Raw genomic sequence first — 14,674 nt, 5'->3', positions numbered from 1 at the left:
AGTAATTTTATCTGCATTATGTTAATCCCTAGAAAAATTATTAACATATAAAAAATGGATGGAACCACGATCATCTCCTGGGAATAGACTACAATGAAGATTAAAACTGGCCCTGGGTTACTGAACACCTAAGGGCAATGTAATAGGCACTGGAGACAATGGCGATGCTCTTATAAAATATGAAAACTTCTACTTGCATTACAAAAATAAAACGATGTGAAATACAGGAGTCAAATTATTCCTCACTAAAGACAAGAAAATATTTAAAATCATCTTCTCAAAATATAAACTAGGTAAAGGTGCATATCAAGTGTTGTTAACATTTAAGTTTGATCATTTCCAGTAGGGAATATTTCTTTAAAAAAGTACAAAATGTAGAACAAATGGAATCACTATGCTAACTTTCATTTCTTATCATAAATTATGATATAAATCCTGTTGCTATATATCACCAATAAAACATAGATTCACTATTAAGTTAGTAATCCACATTTCTCACTTATTTTAGATTTTCAGAAACCATGTAATACAATAATAATTGTAATAATACAGTAATACCCAATCATTTAAAATTATATACTTCTGTTTCTACAGCTAAAATTTCTGGTACCAATTACATTTTTGACTGTCATTTCATTTCAATTCAGTAAGCAACACTCATTTAAAATTCCCTCCAAGGACTGAATCTCTCCTTTATTCTGGAATTTATGCTATGATACTGAATTTATATGTGCTTTTCTCTAAGAGACTTGCGGTTTTGAAATTATACAAACAATTCGTACCATTGCCTTTGCAATTAAGCAAGAGTATCCTATTGCGGAAAACTATATAATGTGTTTTGCTTTAAATACATTGTAATTTATATAGAACAGAAAAGGCTATGATTTGAAAACTTTCAAGGAATGAAAAATTAAGGAATGTAAGCACAAGGAATTAGCTCCTTATAATGTATTTCTAAAGCTGGGTTGTTGTAGGTTTTTCGGGCTATATGGCCATGTTCTAGAAGCATTCTCTCCTGATATTTTGTCTGCATCTATGGCAGGCATCCTCAGAGGTTGTGAGGTCACAAACCTCACAACCTTTAAGGATGCCTGCCATAGATGCTGGCAAAACGTCAGGAGAGAATGCTGTATAGAGTATGGCCATATAGCCCAAAAAGCCTAAAACAATCCAGTGATTCTGGCGATGAAAGCCTTCGAAAATATATTTCTAAATCTGTTTTCAAGCTTGAAAGTATATCATGTCCATGGTTGCGCTCTCATTCCTCCCTCTCTTCTCCGTCCATGACCTTTGCCATAGCTTTCCAATATCTCATTGTGAATTAAGTTTAATTATTCTGATGCAGTGTAATATAATTGATTCTATGGACTGGCTGAACAGCTACAGACTCTGTTGATAGCAAATCATGGGGAAAGTCACTTCCAGCTGTTTTCCTGCACTATCTGAATATATGGGGGAAATAATACAGAAGTGTCCAATTTTTCCTGCTCCATTGCTTATGATGAGTCTGTTACACTGGAAATAGGCTGTTGCCTCACAACCTGATTGTCTTTTGTGTGGACAGGTTACATGTAGAACGGGAGGGAACATTAAAGCAGCAGCACCAAAGATGGCAGGAGTAACAACAGTTTGAGTGATAGTCAGTCCCACACAAGCTGTTCCCATGAAACTCAATCTTGGATCCATGAATCTCAGCACAGTCCCAATCACTGCCTCAGCAAAGCTGATAGCAACAGGCTGTTGTCTGTATTGAATACTATTTGTTTTCTTAGCCTGTTTGTGTATTGATGCTTGTATCTGTGTTGGTTGCTCTCCAAAGTACAAGCAAAGGTTAAAAAAAAATCTAGCAAGGATGAGTCCCTCAGTAGCAATCTCTGTATCTCTTTTCAAGTGTTTACTTTACAAAATTTCAAAGAGTTGGGACTAAAATATTCTATGCAAAAGAAATTATACAAGAATATTCTGAGAAGTACGCCATTAAAAAACAAAGTGTGTGTGGCAGGGTGGTAGCTGAGAAAGGTTAACTGTAAAAGAAAAGTCATCTTTCGGTTGATTAATTAATAGCCACTACTGGCAACCCAACGGATGTCTTCATTCTACATTTCTGTATTTGGTGAAGAGATTGTATAACACTCTCAGAGTGGACTTCAAGTCACAATTCACAATGTCTAAAAGGAGAAGAGAAAAAAGGAGAAGCAGGATGAGCTCTCTGAATGACACAACAGTGTATAAAATGAAAAAGTTCAGATTTGGAGTAGAACTATTTTTGTATCCAAAAGGTAAAAAGCTTCATTGTAAATATATCATTTCCAACAGGATTTTAGCACCTGTCTCTGTAAGTAGATGTAAAACTAGCTCCAGGCTTGCACAATCTCTGATCCATCAAGCCAAATGCTACCCACCCAATACCTCAATGCAGCACACCATTCCAATGTAAATCTGTCTTGACATAATAAACCCTAATGGGTTGGTATGCTCTTTTTGACTTCGTTATGGGAGCCTGCTATTACAGCAGCTGAAAAGTGTGAAGTTTCTAAAACGATATCACCAAACATATCGGCATATTTTCTTTTATAGCCACTGACCAACAAGAGGAATTTCAACTTTTTGTAAAAGGGAAACCCCAAGTGATGCTACTATGCAAAAAAGGGGATGGCCTCCTAGAGCTGCCTGGGATGCCTTATTAGAACTGTTGGAATGCCAAACTTGGCTCCATGGCCCAAGGTTTTCTGTCCTCATTATAAAAATGATTAAGCTGATGCTCATTATTACTAGAGATAAATACATTTCAAATCTAATAATAATCAGAACTAAACTAATAATAATCAGAATTAATAATAATAATATCAGTAATAATATGGTACTTATTACATGTGTTTAATCTCTGAAAATGACACGAAACATCATATAACATGAACATTTCAAACACCACATCAACATCTATAGGGTAAATTCTAGTTATACCACAGGGTGACATATTCATAAAAAATGCTGTCCAGCAACCAGGAAAAAGAATGGTGATAATTCGTTAGTGAAATCAGTAATATCCCAAGGCCATCATCATGTAGGTTTTTATGACTGAAAAACATTTTATGGTTTACCAAATTTAATTATACACTATACAATGTAACAATTCATTTGACTTAGGCTACCAACAAGCACTAAGGCCGCATGTAGAATGAATACTGACATTTTATGGTGCGGGCCCTTCTCTCGGTCCCTCCATCTCAAATGCAGTTGGTGAGGATGAGAGAGAGGGCCTTCTCAGTGATGGCACCCCAGATTTGGAATGCCCTCCCTAAAGAGATTAGGGTTGTCCCCACCCTCTGGGTTTTTTGGAAATGCCTAAAAACATGGTTATTTACACAAGCTTTTGACCATGTTTATGAATTATGATCATTATATTTGATGGTTAAATACAATATCTGTCATAATAAAGTGCACTCACTATTTTATATCTTGTCAGGGTTTTAAAAAAGTATTCTTAATTGATAGGGGATTTATTGCTCTTTTATGTGTAATTGGGTTATTTTATTGTTATTATTATTATTATTATTTTGTTGCACTATGGAGTGCATTCTGTGAGCCACCCCAAGTCCCTTCATGGTGATGGTGGCGGGATACAAATAAAATTTATTATTATTATTATTATTTTCTTGCAATTTGGGATTTTTTGGTCTTTTCAGGACATCCTGACAATCTGCATTCCAAATATTTCAAACTTCCAATTGGGTCAAGAATGTGAGTAAATGCTGATATTCTAGTCTTAATTATTAATGGCAGCCAATAGAAGAAATTCTTCCATGCAACTTCTAGGGCTAAGAACCCTAGAAATTTTTTTCTGGATTTAAAAACAGGCATTGCTTGCAATTCAACAAAATGAAGGTTGATAAAGACACCATATTACTATTTTCGCAGCAGCTAAATGCAGTTGTTTAGCTGGGGAAGTGGAGAATCCTAGTTATTTTTATATCATTACTTTTGGAGGGAAAAACAATCATTCATCCAAGCAATTATAGTATTTAAAAGCTATTTTGTATTCACATTTAAATTATTAAGTTCATTTTCAATACCCTCATGTTTGCTGGAAATTTTAATCATGGCATTCTGCCCAGCATAACCACATATAAAACAGATGTGTTTTTCCATTCACATCGAGCAGGAAGTTTCATATTAAGCTTTTCAGTAATTGCCCAAGAAATGTTCAACACACACACACAAACATGCAAATGAATGCTGGAATGTCCATATCGTTTGATTTACCCTGGAAAAAAGCCCAGCCATCTCTTCAAGCAATAAATACCTGGAAAACTTCAAATACTATAATGACATTAACTGTCCCCAAGGAACAGGGAATCATGGTAATTCTCCGCTTTCATTCTGGCTCTAAAATTCCCATTCTATCTCCAGTCACTCTGAGTGAGGCCATATGTTAGAAGTCAACAATTATTCCATATAAACAAATTGCAAAGAACAGTTTCTACCAACATTTTAAAAACCTCCCTCTGTTTTGGCTAATATTGCATGATTGCATTCACAATGTTTCCAGTGTTTTTTATTTAAACACAACAAAATCCAAGGCAGCTGAAGTGCATAATGAGATATAAGTATATGTGGGAGCATTACAACAGAATATTTTGGATCAAAGCTGGGTGACTCAAGGCCCACAAGCCCACACACAGCCCTTGGCTTTCTGCTGCTGAGCCATAGGGTGCCCTTGCATCTTTTCATATTTACCCAGTCATCAGCCAGGTGATGGAGAAATGACAGATGTCCTAGGCTGTCATTGGACGTCTTTGCCAAGATCAATTGGAGAGTTGAGGTTTTAATTTACCCACAAGAATCACAACGTAACTAAGATCACTATTCTGACTGATGCGGCAGAGGGGAGACAGCAAATCTGGCTGCATCTGAAGAACCAGGGGTAAAAAGCTCAACATCCACCAACAGTGATCCCATCCTTATGAAGACGTTACTTCCACTCAGCCAAAGTATTGCTTAAAGGGCTGGTAAAAGAATGGAGTGGATTCACATCTCTCCTTATGAACCAGTGCAGGCTCTAAGATCTGCTGGGAAAGCCCTCTCACTTCCACCACCATCACAAGCGCAGTAGGTGGGGACAAGGGAGAGGGCCTTCTCGGTGATGGCCCCTCGACTTTGGAACACCCTCCCCAGGGAGATTAGGCAAGCCCACACACTGTCCTCCTTTTGTAGGGAACTGAAAACCTGGATGTTCCAGCAGGTTTTTGAGAATGACTAGTCCCTAAGTCCAGTTCTTAGATCATCAGATAGTCATCTGTTCTGCTGTTTGCACTATCCCTTGCCCAGCCCTTTTAAATTGATTAGGTCCATTTTTAACACTCCTGGCCACTGCTATTGTTGAACCTCACTTGATCGAGCTTCAGTGTATTCAATTTTATGTCGCATTTTAGTGTGTTTTATCAGGTTTTTTGTATTTTATTATGTTTTTACTTTATGTTAATTTTATTTCTTATTTTTATTTTTTTCTATTTTGATTATCAAGTTATCATTATGTTGTTTTCTATTGTCTAATTTGGTTTTTTTCCTGATGTAAACTGTTTGTATGGTTTTTCTTTGGACACTGAATGTTTGCCATATTTGTTGGAAGGTGTAGTGGAATCTACCTTTAAGACGACAAGGCCGAAGCCTGCATGACAGTAGCTGTCATCTTGGAAGGCAGGCAGAGACAGGAGGAGGAGTCAGGCCAACTCCTGATTGGGTATAGCAATTGGGGGAGGAGTCGGTTGAGAGAGGGAAATAAGCTGTCAGCTCTTGACAGAGGGGGAGAAGTGTCTTGACATCAGACACAGAAGGATGAAATGTTAAGATAGGAAGTTACAGTAGGAATCTGACAGGGAAAGCAAGTTTTAAGTGAGCCTTTAGAATAGGGAATAAGCAGACAGACAAGGGCTAGGGTTACTGTATTAGTAGGATCAGTAACAGAAAGACTTGTCTGTTTATACTGAGGAAAAGTATAAGAGTGCTTATTTGCCCTGTGGGAGAGACAGATAGGGACCTGTTCTCCAAGTGTTACTGTTCCTAAAGATAGAGCAGTGTGTTTAAGGAATCTCACAGTTGATAAAAGCTTTACTGTCAGTGGAACTACTTGTTTAAGTAACTAAGTCTCTACATCTGAATTACGCTTCTGTACCGCTCATTATATGAGTAGCTGTTTGTTTAAAGTTCAATAAACCCTTTCTAGTTCACTTTTAACTGGTGTATGCCTCAGTCTATCAATCTCCTCAGAACCAAGTCTGTCAAACCCATTTTAAAGTCCAGTCATCCAGTGAAGAAGCAATAGGTGAACCAAGAGCTCAAACACACCTTACCTACAACACATTCACACCTTTGGTTCCTCAGGCCAATAGAAGCTGAGGTGGTGGCAGTCATACCTACCAAGCAACATCGGTCATTGATCTATTCAACTTATGGTCAGCCTCTAAATTTCGTTATATTGGTGGCAGCGGTGGGATTCTTTGTTTCCCCCCTGCCTCAAATATCCTTAAATTTCGTTACAGAAGGGCAGTCTATAAATAAAGTTTATTATTTATTTATGTATGTATGTATGTATTTTCTCTCTATATATTCTAGCATAGGGGGCACCTGAAAACTAAGTTTGTGTGGGTACTCATTGGTGTTCCTGCACCTTTCAAAGTACTTCTCTCTTTCTGATGTCACAAATAGACTCATTCTAAATGAACCATTTTTATTTCCAGTCCTGAGCACTAGGCCCTGAGAAAATAACAATCCCATTGTGATTTTAAGATTTAGGCACATGTGGGCTGACTCAGCCATGTTTTCTCTGCCTTGGCAAAAAATAAAACATGCCTTTTCAGAGCTTGTTTACTGAACTCTGAAAACCTTCTCAAGTTGCTGGAAGGAACAAATGCTATTATAAAGCTCTCTACTATGCTATGCTTTACTCCTTTAGGGTAGGACAGAAAACAGAAAAAAGAAAGACTTCCTCCCATTCAGCTCACATGTTTAGCACAAAACCTGTAGCTTTAGATTGATTAGCTAAAGAATCTTGGAAGAAGTATTTTTGTCTCAGAAATCTCTTCTCAAGTTCCTCAAGTGTGTTCAACATGAATTACAACATCCAACTCACCAGAGGAATACAAGAAATGGATGGGTAGAAACAAAATGCATTATTCTTGTCAAGCTATAGGGTCCGTGCCCAGCCTCCACAATAGTTTCAGGGACAAAGTATGTAAAGGAAGCTTGTGTCTATTCCCTTCAGCTTGAATGTGATCAAGGGGACTTTTCTTAGAAAATCATTCCATGTTCACTAAGCCGAAGGAGCTCTTAGCCCTTGCAATGATCAAATGGGCGGCAACCCATTATGTGTTGAGTGCTGTATTTTTTATGCAAGGAAGAGAAAGTCACATCAAATATTTTCAGACTTCTATCTCTCCCAAAGCTGTGGGGAGAGATGAATGGGGCCCCTTAGGAAAGTGTCAAAGATGAGATTACTGCTCAAGTAGTGCTAGATCTTGGATATTTACTTGCAGGACATGGATGCCGTCCAATTTGTTCGAAATATAATCTGTAAAATTAGCTCTTGAAGTTGACTCTCTTCTTTGTTCCTCATACCTAACTGCCTGCTGTTACTTTTTCATATTGCTGAACTCATGGAATTTTAACACCTATCAGGTATATAGTCCCAACAGGTAGAGACCTTCATGGGATTCATTCTGTATTGAAAGGAATCAGGCTACTCTAACGTTTAATGTTAGAAACCAAGGGGCATATCAGTGTGTTGCCATCTGTTGCCAGCACATTTTATTGATAGAAAGTCTTCAATTTTTCCTTGCTATTACTTTGGAATTCTTGTGGAACTGTGAGGGATAATAGAAACCCTTTGCTCGTTGAGACAAGAATTTTTCCCCTTTACCAATCCCACAATCTCCATAAAGTTCTTCTTCTTCCAAATCAGAATGACCAAAAGAATGGTCCAAAACATTTGATTGTAATCCTATTGCTTCAAATCTCATTGCTTAAAACTGAACTTAGGATCACTTAACTTCCTCTGGACTAAGCCCAGCAACTACTGAGAAAAATCAGGAAGATTTACATGCCCACTTGAAAAATTAAGTGTTGACATGTCACTTTATATATTTCTAAAAGCCTAAAAAGCAATGGAAAATGGAAGTAATCCTCAGAATTTTATTAAACTCCATTCATTTTCTGTGACCTATAGTACTTAACCTTCACTCCATAACCTAATTTAAAGCTTCCCTATAATTTTTCAGTGACTTGTACCAATTACAAGATGTACTTCAAAAAGGTCAAGAATGTACCTTCTGGCCTTGGCTTTGGTTTTTCCAGCCCTCCATCTTGCATTAGTTCAAACGCAAAGGACACATTGAGCACCTGGATATTCAATTAACAGAGAGCAATCAGTCACAAATAATAGTACAAAAATCTTATCTATAGCAAGTAATTATTTTGCAGGAACACTTCAAAAAGTTAGAAGTGTAGAAGATCTATGCATGTACATTACTCACTGAAATAACTGCCAAATATAATGCTCAATTAATTATTCATGTATTTACTATTCTTTACCTTTATCTATTGCATACACAGAGAAGTTAGTCCATCCTGTAATGCAAATACAAATTCTAGCAACATTACCTTTTGTTCAAAACTATCAGGAGTCAAGAAAAAGCTGTGAAGAGGCACAAAATAGCCTTCAAGAAGACCCATCAGGAGCACCAGATATACACCATCTGCAAACTTTAATATGAAAAGTTTGTAAACACAGATCTTTCACAATGAATAATCTTGATTATCACTTTTATAGTTGGCCCTCGACTTTCACAGGCTGGGGAAAGTGTGAATATCACTAGGCTCCTCAAAATGTATTTAACGCATACACACAGAAGTATCTGCCCTGTCTAGGTAGTTGGGCATTGAGGCATGTGCATTTCCTTGCACACTCATTTGTTGTTGTTTTTTTTGGGGGGGGGGGGGGGGTAAGGGGATGGGACAGGAAGTGGGAGGAGAGAGGGTAGGTGGTGCACAGAACTCTGGGGTAAATGCAGGAAGTGCTGTCACTATAAGAAAAGCTGCCACAGTTCTTTCCCACTGCCCTTGAAGTAACTTTATGTCACCACTACCATTCTGCCTTCCTCCTCTCCCCCATTCTACTCTCATCTGCCCATTATCCTAGGCATATATATCCTATATGAAAGAACTTGCAAAATTACTTTTCATAAAAGTAATTGATTATAGTGTTCTCCATAGTAATTTCCATGAAAATTAGTTTTGTAAAACCTATCCTTTGCTTTTCCATTTCTAAAAAAAGAATAAAAGCCTTTTAATACAAATATCATTAAATATTCATGCTCCAAGATGAAGTCTTGTGTTACTACAAACACACTGTATTGCTATCAAACTCATTCTAGACTCAGTACCTCCAACAGAGTACAATGTCCAGCATACATCAACATATGAATTATGTGATATTCACTGCCATAGTTATAAAAGTCTATTTTATAACCAACTGAAAAGTTACCAGGATTCAAAGCTATCACTTATTATTTTGCCTGATGTTGCAGCCATCAATTTATTTTTTTTATTTATTTACTTCATTTATACCCCACCTTTCTCAAGGAGGATAATAACCACACAATCTGGTCACTATTTAAAATAAAGCAAATACAAATAAACCTCAATTAAATAGCGCTTGGTGGATTTAAAGTTACAATACAGTCGAAATATAATACATACAATCAAAATTATGTTTATAACTCACAATCCCCCCAGAATCCCAACCAAAACCTCCTCAGCAGCATGCTCCATATCCTTTCTCAAATGCCCATTGGCACAGAAATGTCTTGAACTGTTTGTAGAAAGCAAACAGGGATGGGGCCATCCTGGTCCCTCTTGGGAGAGAGTTCCACAGTCTGGGAGCAGCCACCAAAAAGGCCCTCTCCCGTGTTCCCACCAAAAATGCCTGAGAAGTGATGAGACAGAGACAAGGCCTTCCCCAGCTGATCACAGAAGCCTGACAGGTTCATAGAAATGCACATGTAGGAGGCATCCCTATTTCCTATGTAATACTTCATACAAGGCCTCCCCTTTATGTAGTGCAAGTGGAAGAAATCTTCATTTGGTCTAAAGGAAGTTCAAAATATTTATGTTCACATACAAAAAGTTTCCTGACTTGGTTGTTTCATTTTTCACATGTATACTGTTAATTTTAAATAAAATGTTTCTGAAACATGTTGAATTGTTTTCTTTTTTTATGGTGTAGGAACTTACCCCTGCTCTTTCCATTTTAATTCTACTTCTGGCACCATTTTTTTCTTAATTGAAATGCATTTCAAGGTTCATAAATGTATGGTTTCTGAGATAAGATGCACTCCATCCTGTTGGCAGTTTCAGGAGGTACAAAACAGGTAATTTCATAGGGAATTTGAAACCAATGGATTTCTTTTCCATCCCTAGCAGTAGCTATGGAGATAGTACAGTGGCACCCTTTCCTTTTCCATTTGCAGTTCATAAAGCTGGGTGGTTCACTCACCATCTGTGTGCTAATTACATTTTGCTGGGGAGAAAAGCTATTTCATATTTTTTATGAAGAGAAGGAAGAACAGGTTGCTTACCTATAACTGTGGTTCTGCAATGGTCATCTATGAACTCACACAAATGAGTTGTCAGCGTCTATGCAGAGCATCATTTGGAGCCCCGTAGAACTGTTACGTAAGTATTGGGGCACTAGCCCTGACCTCTTCCCACATGCCATGTTAGCACACTTTCTGCATTTGCCCTCAATTCCCTATAGGCTTTTGTGTGTGTCAGTAGCCACTTGAAAAACTGCAAGTTGCTTCTGGTGTAAGAGAATTGGTCGCCTGCAAGGACGTTGCCCAGGGGACACCCAGATGTTTTGATGTTTTACCGTTCTTGTGGGAGGCTTCTCTCATGTCCCAACATTGGGAGCAGGAGCTGACAGAGGAAGCTCATCCGCACTCTCCCAGGATTCAAACCTCTGACCTGTCAGTCTTCAGTCCTGCTAGCACAAAGATTTAACACACTGTGCCACCAGGGCCTCTCTACAGGCTGAAGCAGCAGCCAAGGACTTAAAGAAAGGCAGGACATGAGGGGAGAATGGCCAATATTGTGTGAGTTCATAGATGGCCATTCAAACAACCACAGTTACAAGTAAGAAACAATTCCTTTGAGTCTGGATCCAGAAAATAAGGCTAATTCTGTTGAATGGGACAAGTGATGGTTATGCCCTATTGGTCATAATACAGATAAATGCTTAACCTGAATATTTAAAGGAACTATCAGTAATGGCATTTTTGTGGGTCTAGACCACAATCCAAATCTACATAATTGGAACAGTTACTTGATCTTCAATATTAATGTTGGGAATGTGCCATGGGCTCTGACTCCCCCTGACTCCAGCATAAGGCTTTCTACCTCCCATGTTTCTCTTGCACATACTTTCTTCCCTGTTTTAGGCCTTCTCTCTTTATGGTTTGTCATAATATCAAAATCTGGCAACTATGCCATCATCTGAAGTGGATTGGCAAACCAATCCATAGAGTATAAATTTAGCTGCTGATGTCATAGGAAAATGGTTTCAATACGTTCATTTTAAAAAAGAGTCAAAAGAAGCCTCTAGACTTAAAAAACCAAGAAAATAGCACATGGCAGTATTCCTATCTACTAAACAAATCCATATAATCCTACCTGGGTTTCCAGTTCTGTAACTTCCAAATTCAGCTTATTCAGGTGTTTATTCACAAAAGTGATGAGCGTCTGAAAATTAAGAACATGCTCAGCAACGTTCATATCAGCAAAATTTAACTTTTTTTAAAAAAAAATATGGCAATGAAAAAAGGAAACACTGCTCGAAAATTCAAAATATTAACACATTTATATTCTGTCAGCTGATGAGAGAAGGGAAAACCATGTGAAAGATTATAAAAACAAAATACACAAAGAATTCATACAGTGGTCTGATGTTTATAATTAAAGATCTGTATAGTAACTGTGGGAGTTATATAATGAAGACTACTGTTGAAAAAAAAAGTATTAGTGCCAAGATGTAGTTGAATGTTAAATAGAACTATTCCCTTTAAGGAAGCTGTGCTGATCTGTATTATCTGGAAATCATATGGCAAAGTTCTATAAAATGAATATTCCAGTTACTCCTCAAGTGCTAAGTCACATAAGAACTATGACTGGAATTCTCTATCATGTTCTAAGTTATGTCACTGGTATCACTAGGATTGGAACCCCTGGTGGTGCAGTGGGTTAAACTGCTGAGCTGCTGAACTTGCTGACCAAAAGGTTGGTGGTTCAAATCTGGGGAGAGGGGTGAGCTCTCACGGTTAGCCCCAGCTTCTTCAAACCTAGCAGTGTGAAAACGTGCAAATGTGTGTTGATCAATAGGTAGGTACTGATCTGGTGGGAAGGTAACAACGCTCCATGCAGTCATGCCAGTCACATGACTTTGGAGGTGTCTACAGACAATGCCAGATTTTTGGTTTAGAAATATAGATGAGCAGTGCACCACCCCTCAGAGTTGGACATGACTAGACTTAATGTCAAGGAGAACCCTTTACCTTTTATAGAATTAGTGTCACCCAGTGTGGGGAAGGGAGGCAGCCCTTGGCAGCTGGAAGCTCACACAGCTCCAGAAAGCCAGTCACCCTTGCCACCCCAGACAACCCAGCTGGCGGCTTTCTTTCCCTCAGAACAGCCCTGCCATGGCTTGGCCAGGTACTTCCAGTGCCATGTGAGCAAGAGGAAAGTTGAGTCACCCTTCCCGGATGGAAATCCCCTTCCCACAGTTACAGCAACAGGCACTTCTCCTCTGGCAGCTTTCTTTTGAAAAAACAGAGGCAGTGGTAAGGAACTGGTTTGTTGTTAGGGGGAAAGGAGACTGTAGCTGAGGGCAACTAAGCTTGTTAGGGGGAACAAATAGAAGGGGAGAGGAAGAAAAAGCTCCCCTACTATTGCAAGTGGAGGGCTAGAGAGGGTGCCACTCTGGGTGAGACAATGATTTTTAGTGTCACCCTCTCTGATGTGTTATTCAGTATGGCCTGCACTCCCCACATCTCCCAAGTGATGCCACTGTGTTATGTGACTTATGTTTAGCTGTATAGCAGATGCACTAAGGAATCTTAGTAAACAGTGAAGATGTGTGACAGGATGCTGGCAATAGTGCCGTGATGCTCATTGGGCTAACAACATGCATCAACACTTCCTAACTGATGTCCCAATGCACAGCAGGTTGGTTGTGCATTGGGATCAATGTGCATTAGTCCTGTGGCGCATCGGTCACTTTGCTGGCTCTCTTATGTAGTAGCATAGCAGCAGCCCCTGCCTGGATATGGATGTTAAGAAACTGTCCAGTTGTAATTTGGTCAGATGTAAGTCCATTTACCAAGATCTAACAGAAAACAATACAATATTTACATTGTCAAACAACAGAGACGTTCATAAAGAAATGAACTGAGTACAATATTGACTGTGGATTTTATGTAATACTTTTCACATTTTTGTGTTGTTACTATTCATGCAGCCTTAGCTAGCACACAATTTACTGTGTAACAAACAAGGTTGACAGGCATTATTTCTAACATTTTTGGCATGTGGTAGGCTATACCAAAGGGAAAAGAACTAAACAATGTGAACTTCTTTGCCAACTTCAACATTTTCAATTTAAAATAGTTGTATCTAAGTTCTGCACTTTTTTCATCCTTTAAATGCATCATATCAGAAACAAAACAAAACAAAATTCTAACCTTTTTCACAACATTGAGTTTATCTGGAGCATGATCAAACAGTGTATCAAATGCATCTCGTTCTGAAACACAGGTGATGACAACAAACTATTAGATAATGGAAAATTGAAAGATGATTATTTCACTCTGGAACAGCCTTGTCATTTATAGTTTACTGAGACTAGATTCTACATACCCAAATCATCTTTGATCTTTGTTTCCCAAATTCATCTTTCAAGCCCACATATTCTAAAATTGCTTTCTCTCAGACTATAGTATGCATAAAGATTATCATAAAGCAGATTGGCATGTTTTGTTAAATGCCCTTAAACTATTGCTGTGCAGTATTTACAATGATTTGAAAAATCAATTAGGTCTGAGGCAAACAATGGATATTCACAGAACAGTTGAAAGCCACATGACATTCCTTAGTTCTAATAACTATAGGACTGTGGTTTCCAACCTTTCTGACCAGGGACCACTTTGATCAGGGACCACTCTCCAACATTAATACTAAAAGGGTTACAAATCATTTGTCAACTTTAGATTCAGTTTCATTATTGGGGGTGCTAATTCAGAAAATTGCATTGGATAGACCACATCAGCTCTAGCTTCTGATACTGAACACATGCAGTCCAGTAGTTACTATCTGCTTGTCCACAGATAACTATATAATAATCTAGAGCTGATATGGTAGTAGTGATCTTTCGTGGGTATCAGCCTGTCTCCTCCTGACATCCCTGTTGCCTTGGCACTATAAGAGGGTTTCAGGAGACCAGTCGTTCTCATTGCCACGTGGTTTCGAGGCAACGGTGAGTAATGGTGAGACCGTGGACCATATTTTCGTTCTTGAGGACCACTGGTGGTCCACAGACCACGGGTTGGGAACCAGTGCTATAGGACATCCA

General features: G+C 38.4%; 1 protein-coding gene across 2 annotated transcripts in view; it reads right to left on the bottom strand.

The window, feature by feature from the left end:
* Positions 1–1,311: 1,311 nt before the first annotated feature.
* Positions 1,312–14,674, bottom strand: part of PARVA (parvin alpha) — a 75,759-nt gene continuing 62,396 nt past the window's right edge. For both annotated transcript variants that reach the window (XM_067462666.1, XM_060766847.2), the window contains exons 9-13: positions 13,788–13,849; positions 11,725–11,793; positions 8,656–8,757; positions 8,322–8,394; positions 1,312–2,168 (exon numbers count right to left, since the gene is read on the bottom strand). In XM_067462666.1, the coding sequence (XP_067318767.1) occupies positions 2,092–2,168; positions 8,322–8,394; positions 8,656–8,757; positions 11,725–11,793; positions 13,788–13,849 (383 nt within the window). In that variant the 3' untranslated portion in view covers positions 1,312–2,091. The remainder of the gene's footprint in view (positions 2,169–8,321; positions 8,395–8,655; positions 8,758–11,724; positions 11,794–13,787; positions 13,850–14,674) is intronic.

Source organism: Anolis sagrei, chromosome 1, assembly GCF_037176765.1.
Source record: "Anolis sagrei isolate rAnoSag1 chromosome 1, rAnoSag1.mat, whole genome shotgun sequence".
NCBI lineage: Eukaryota > Metazoa > Chordata > Lepidosauria > Squamata > Dactyloidae > Anolis > Anolis sagrei.
Note: the sequence above shows the minus strand (reverse complement) of the source record. Positions and strands in the feature narration are given on the sequence as shown.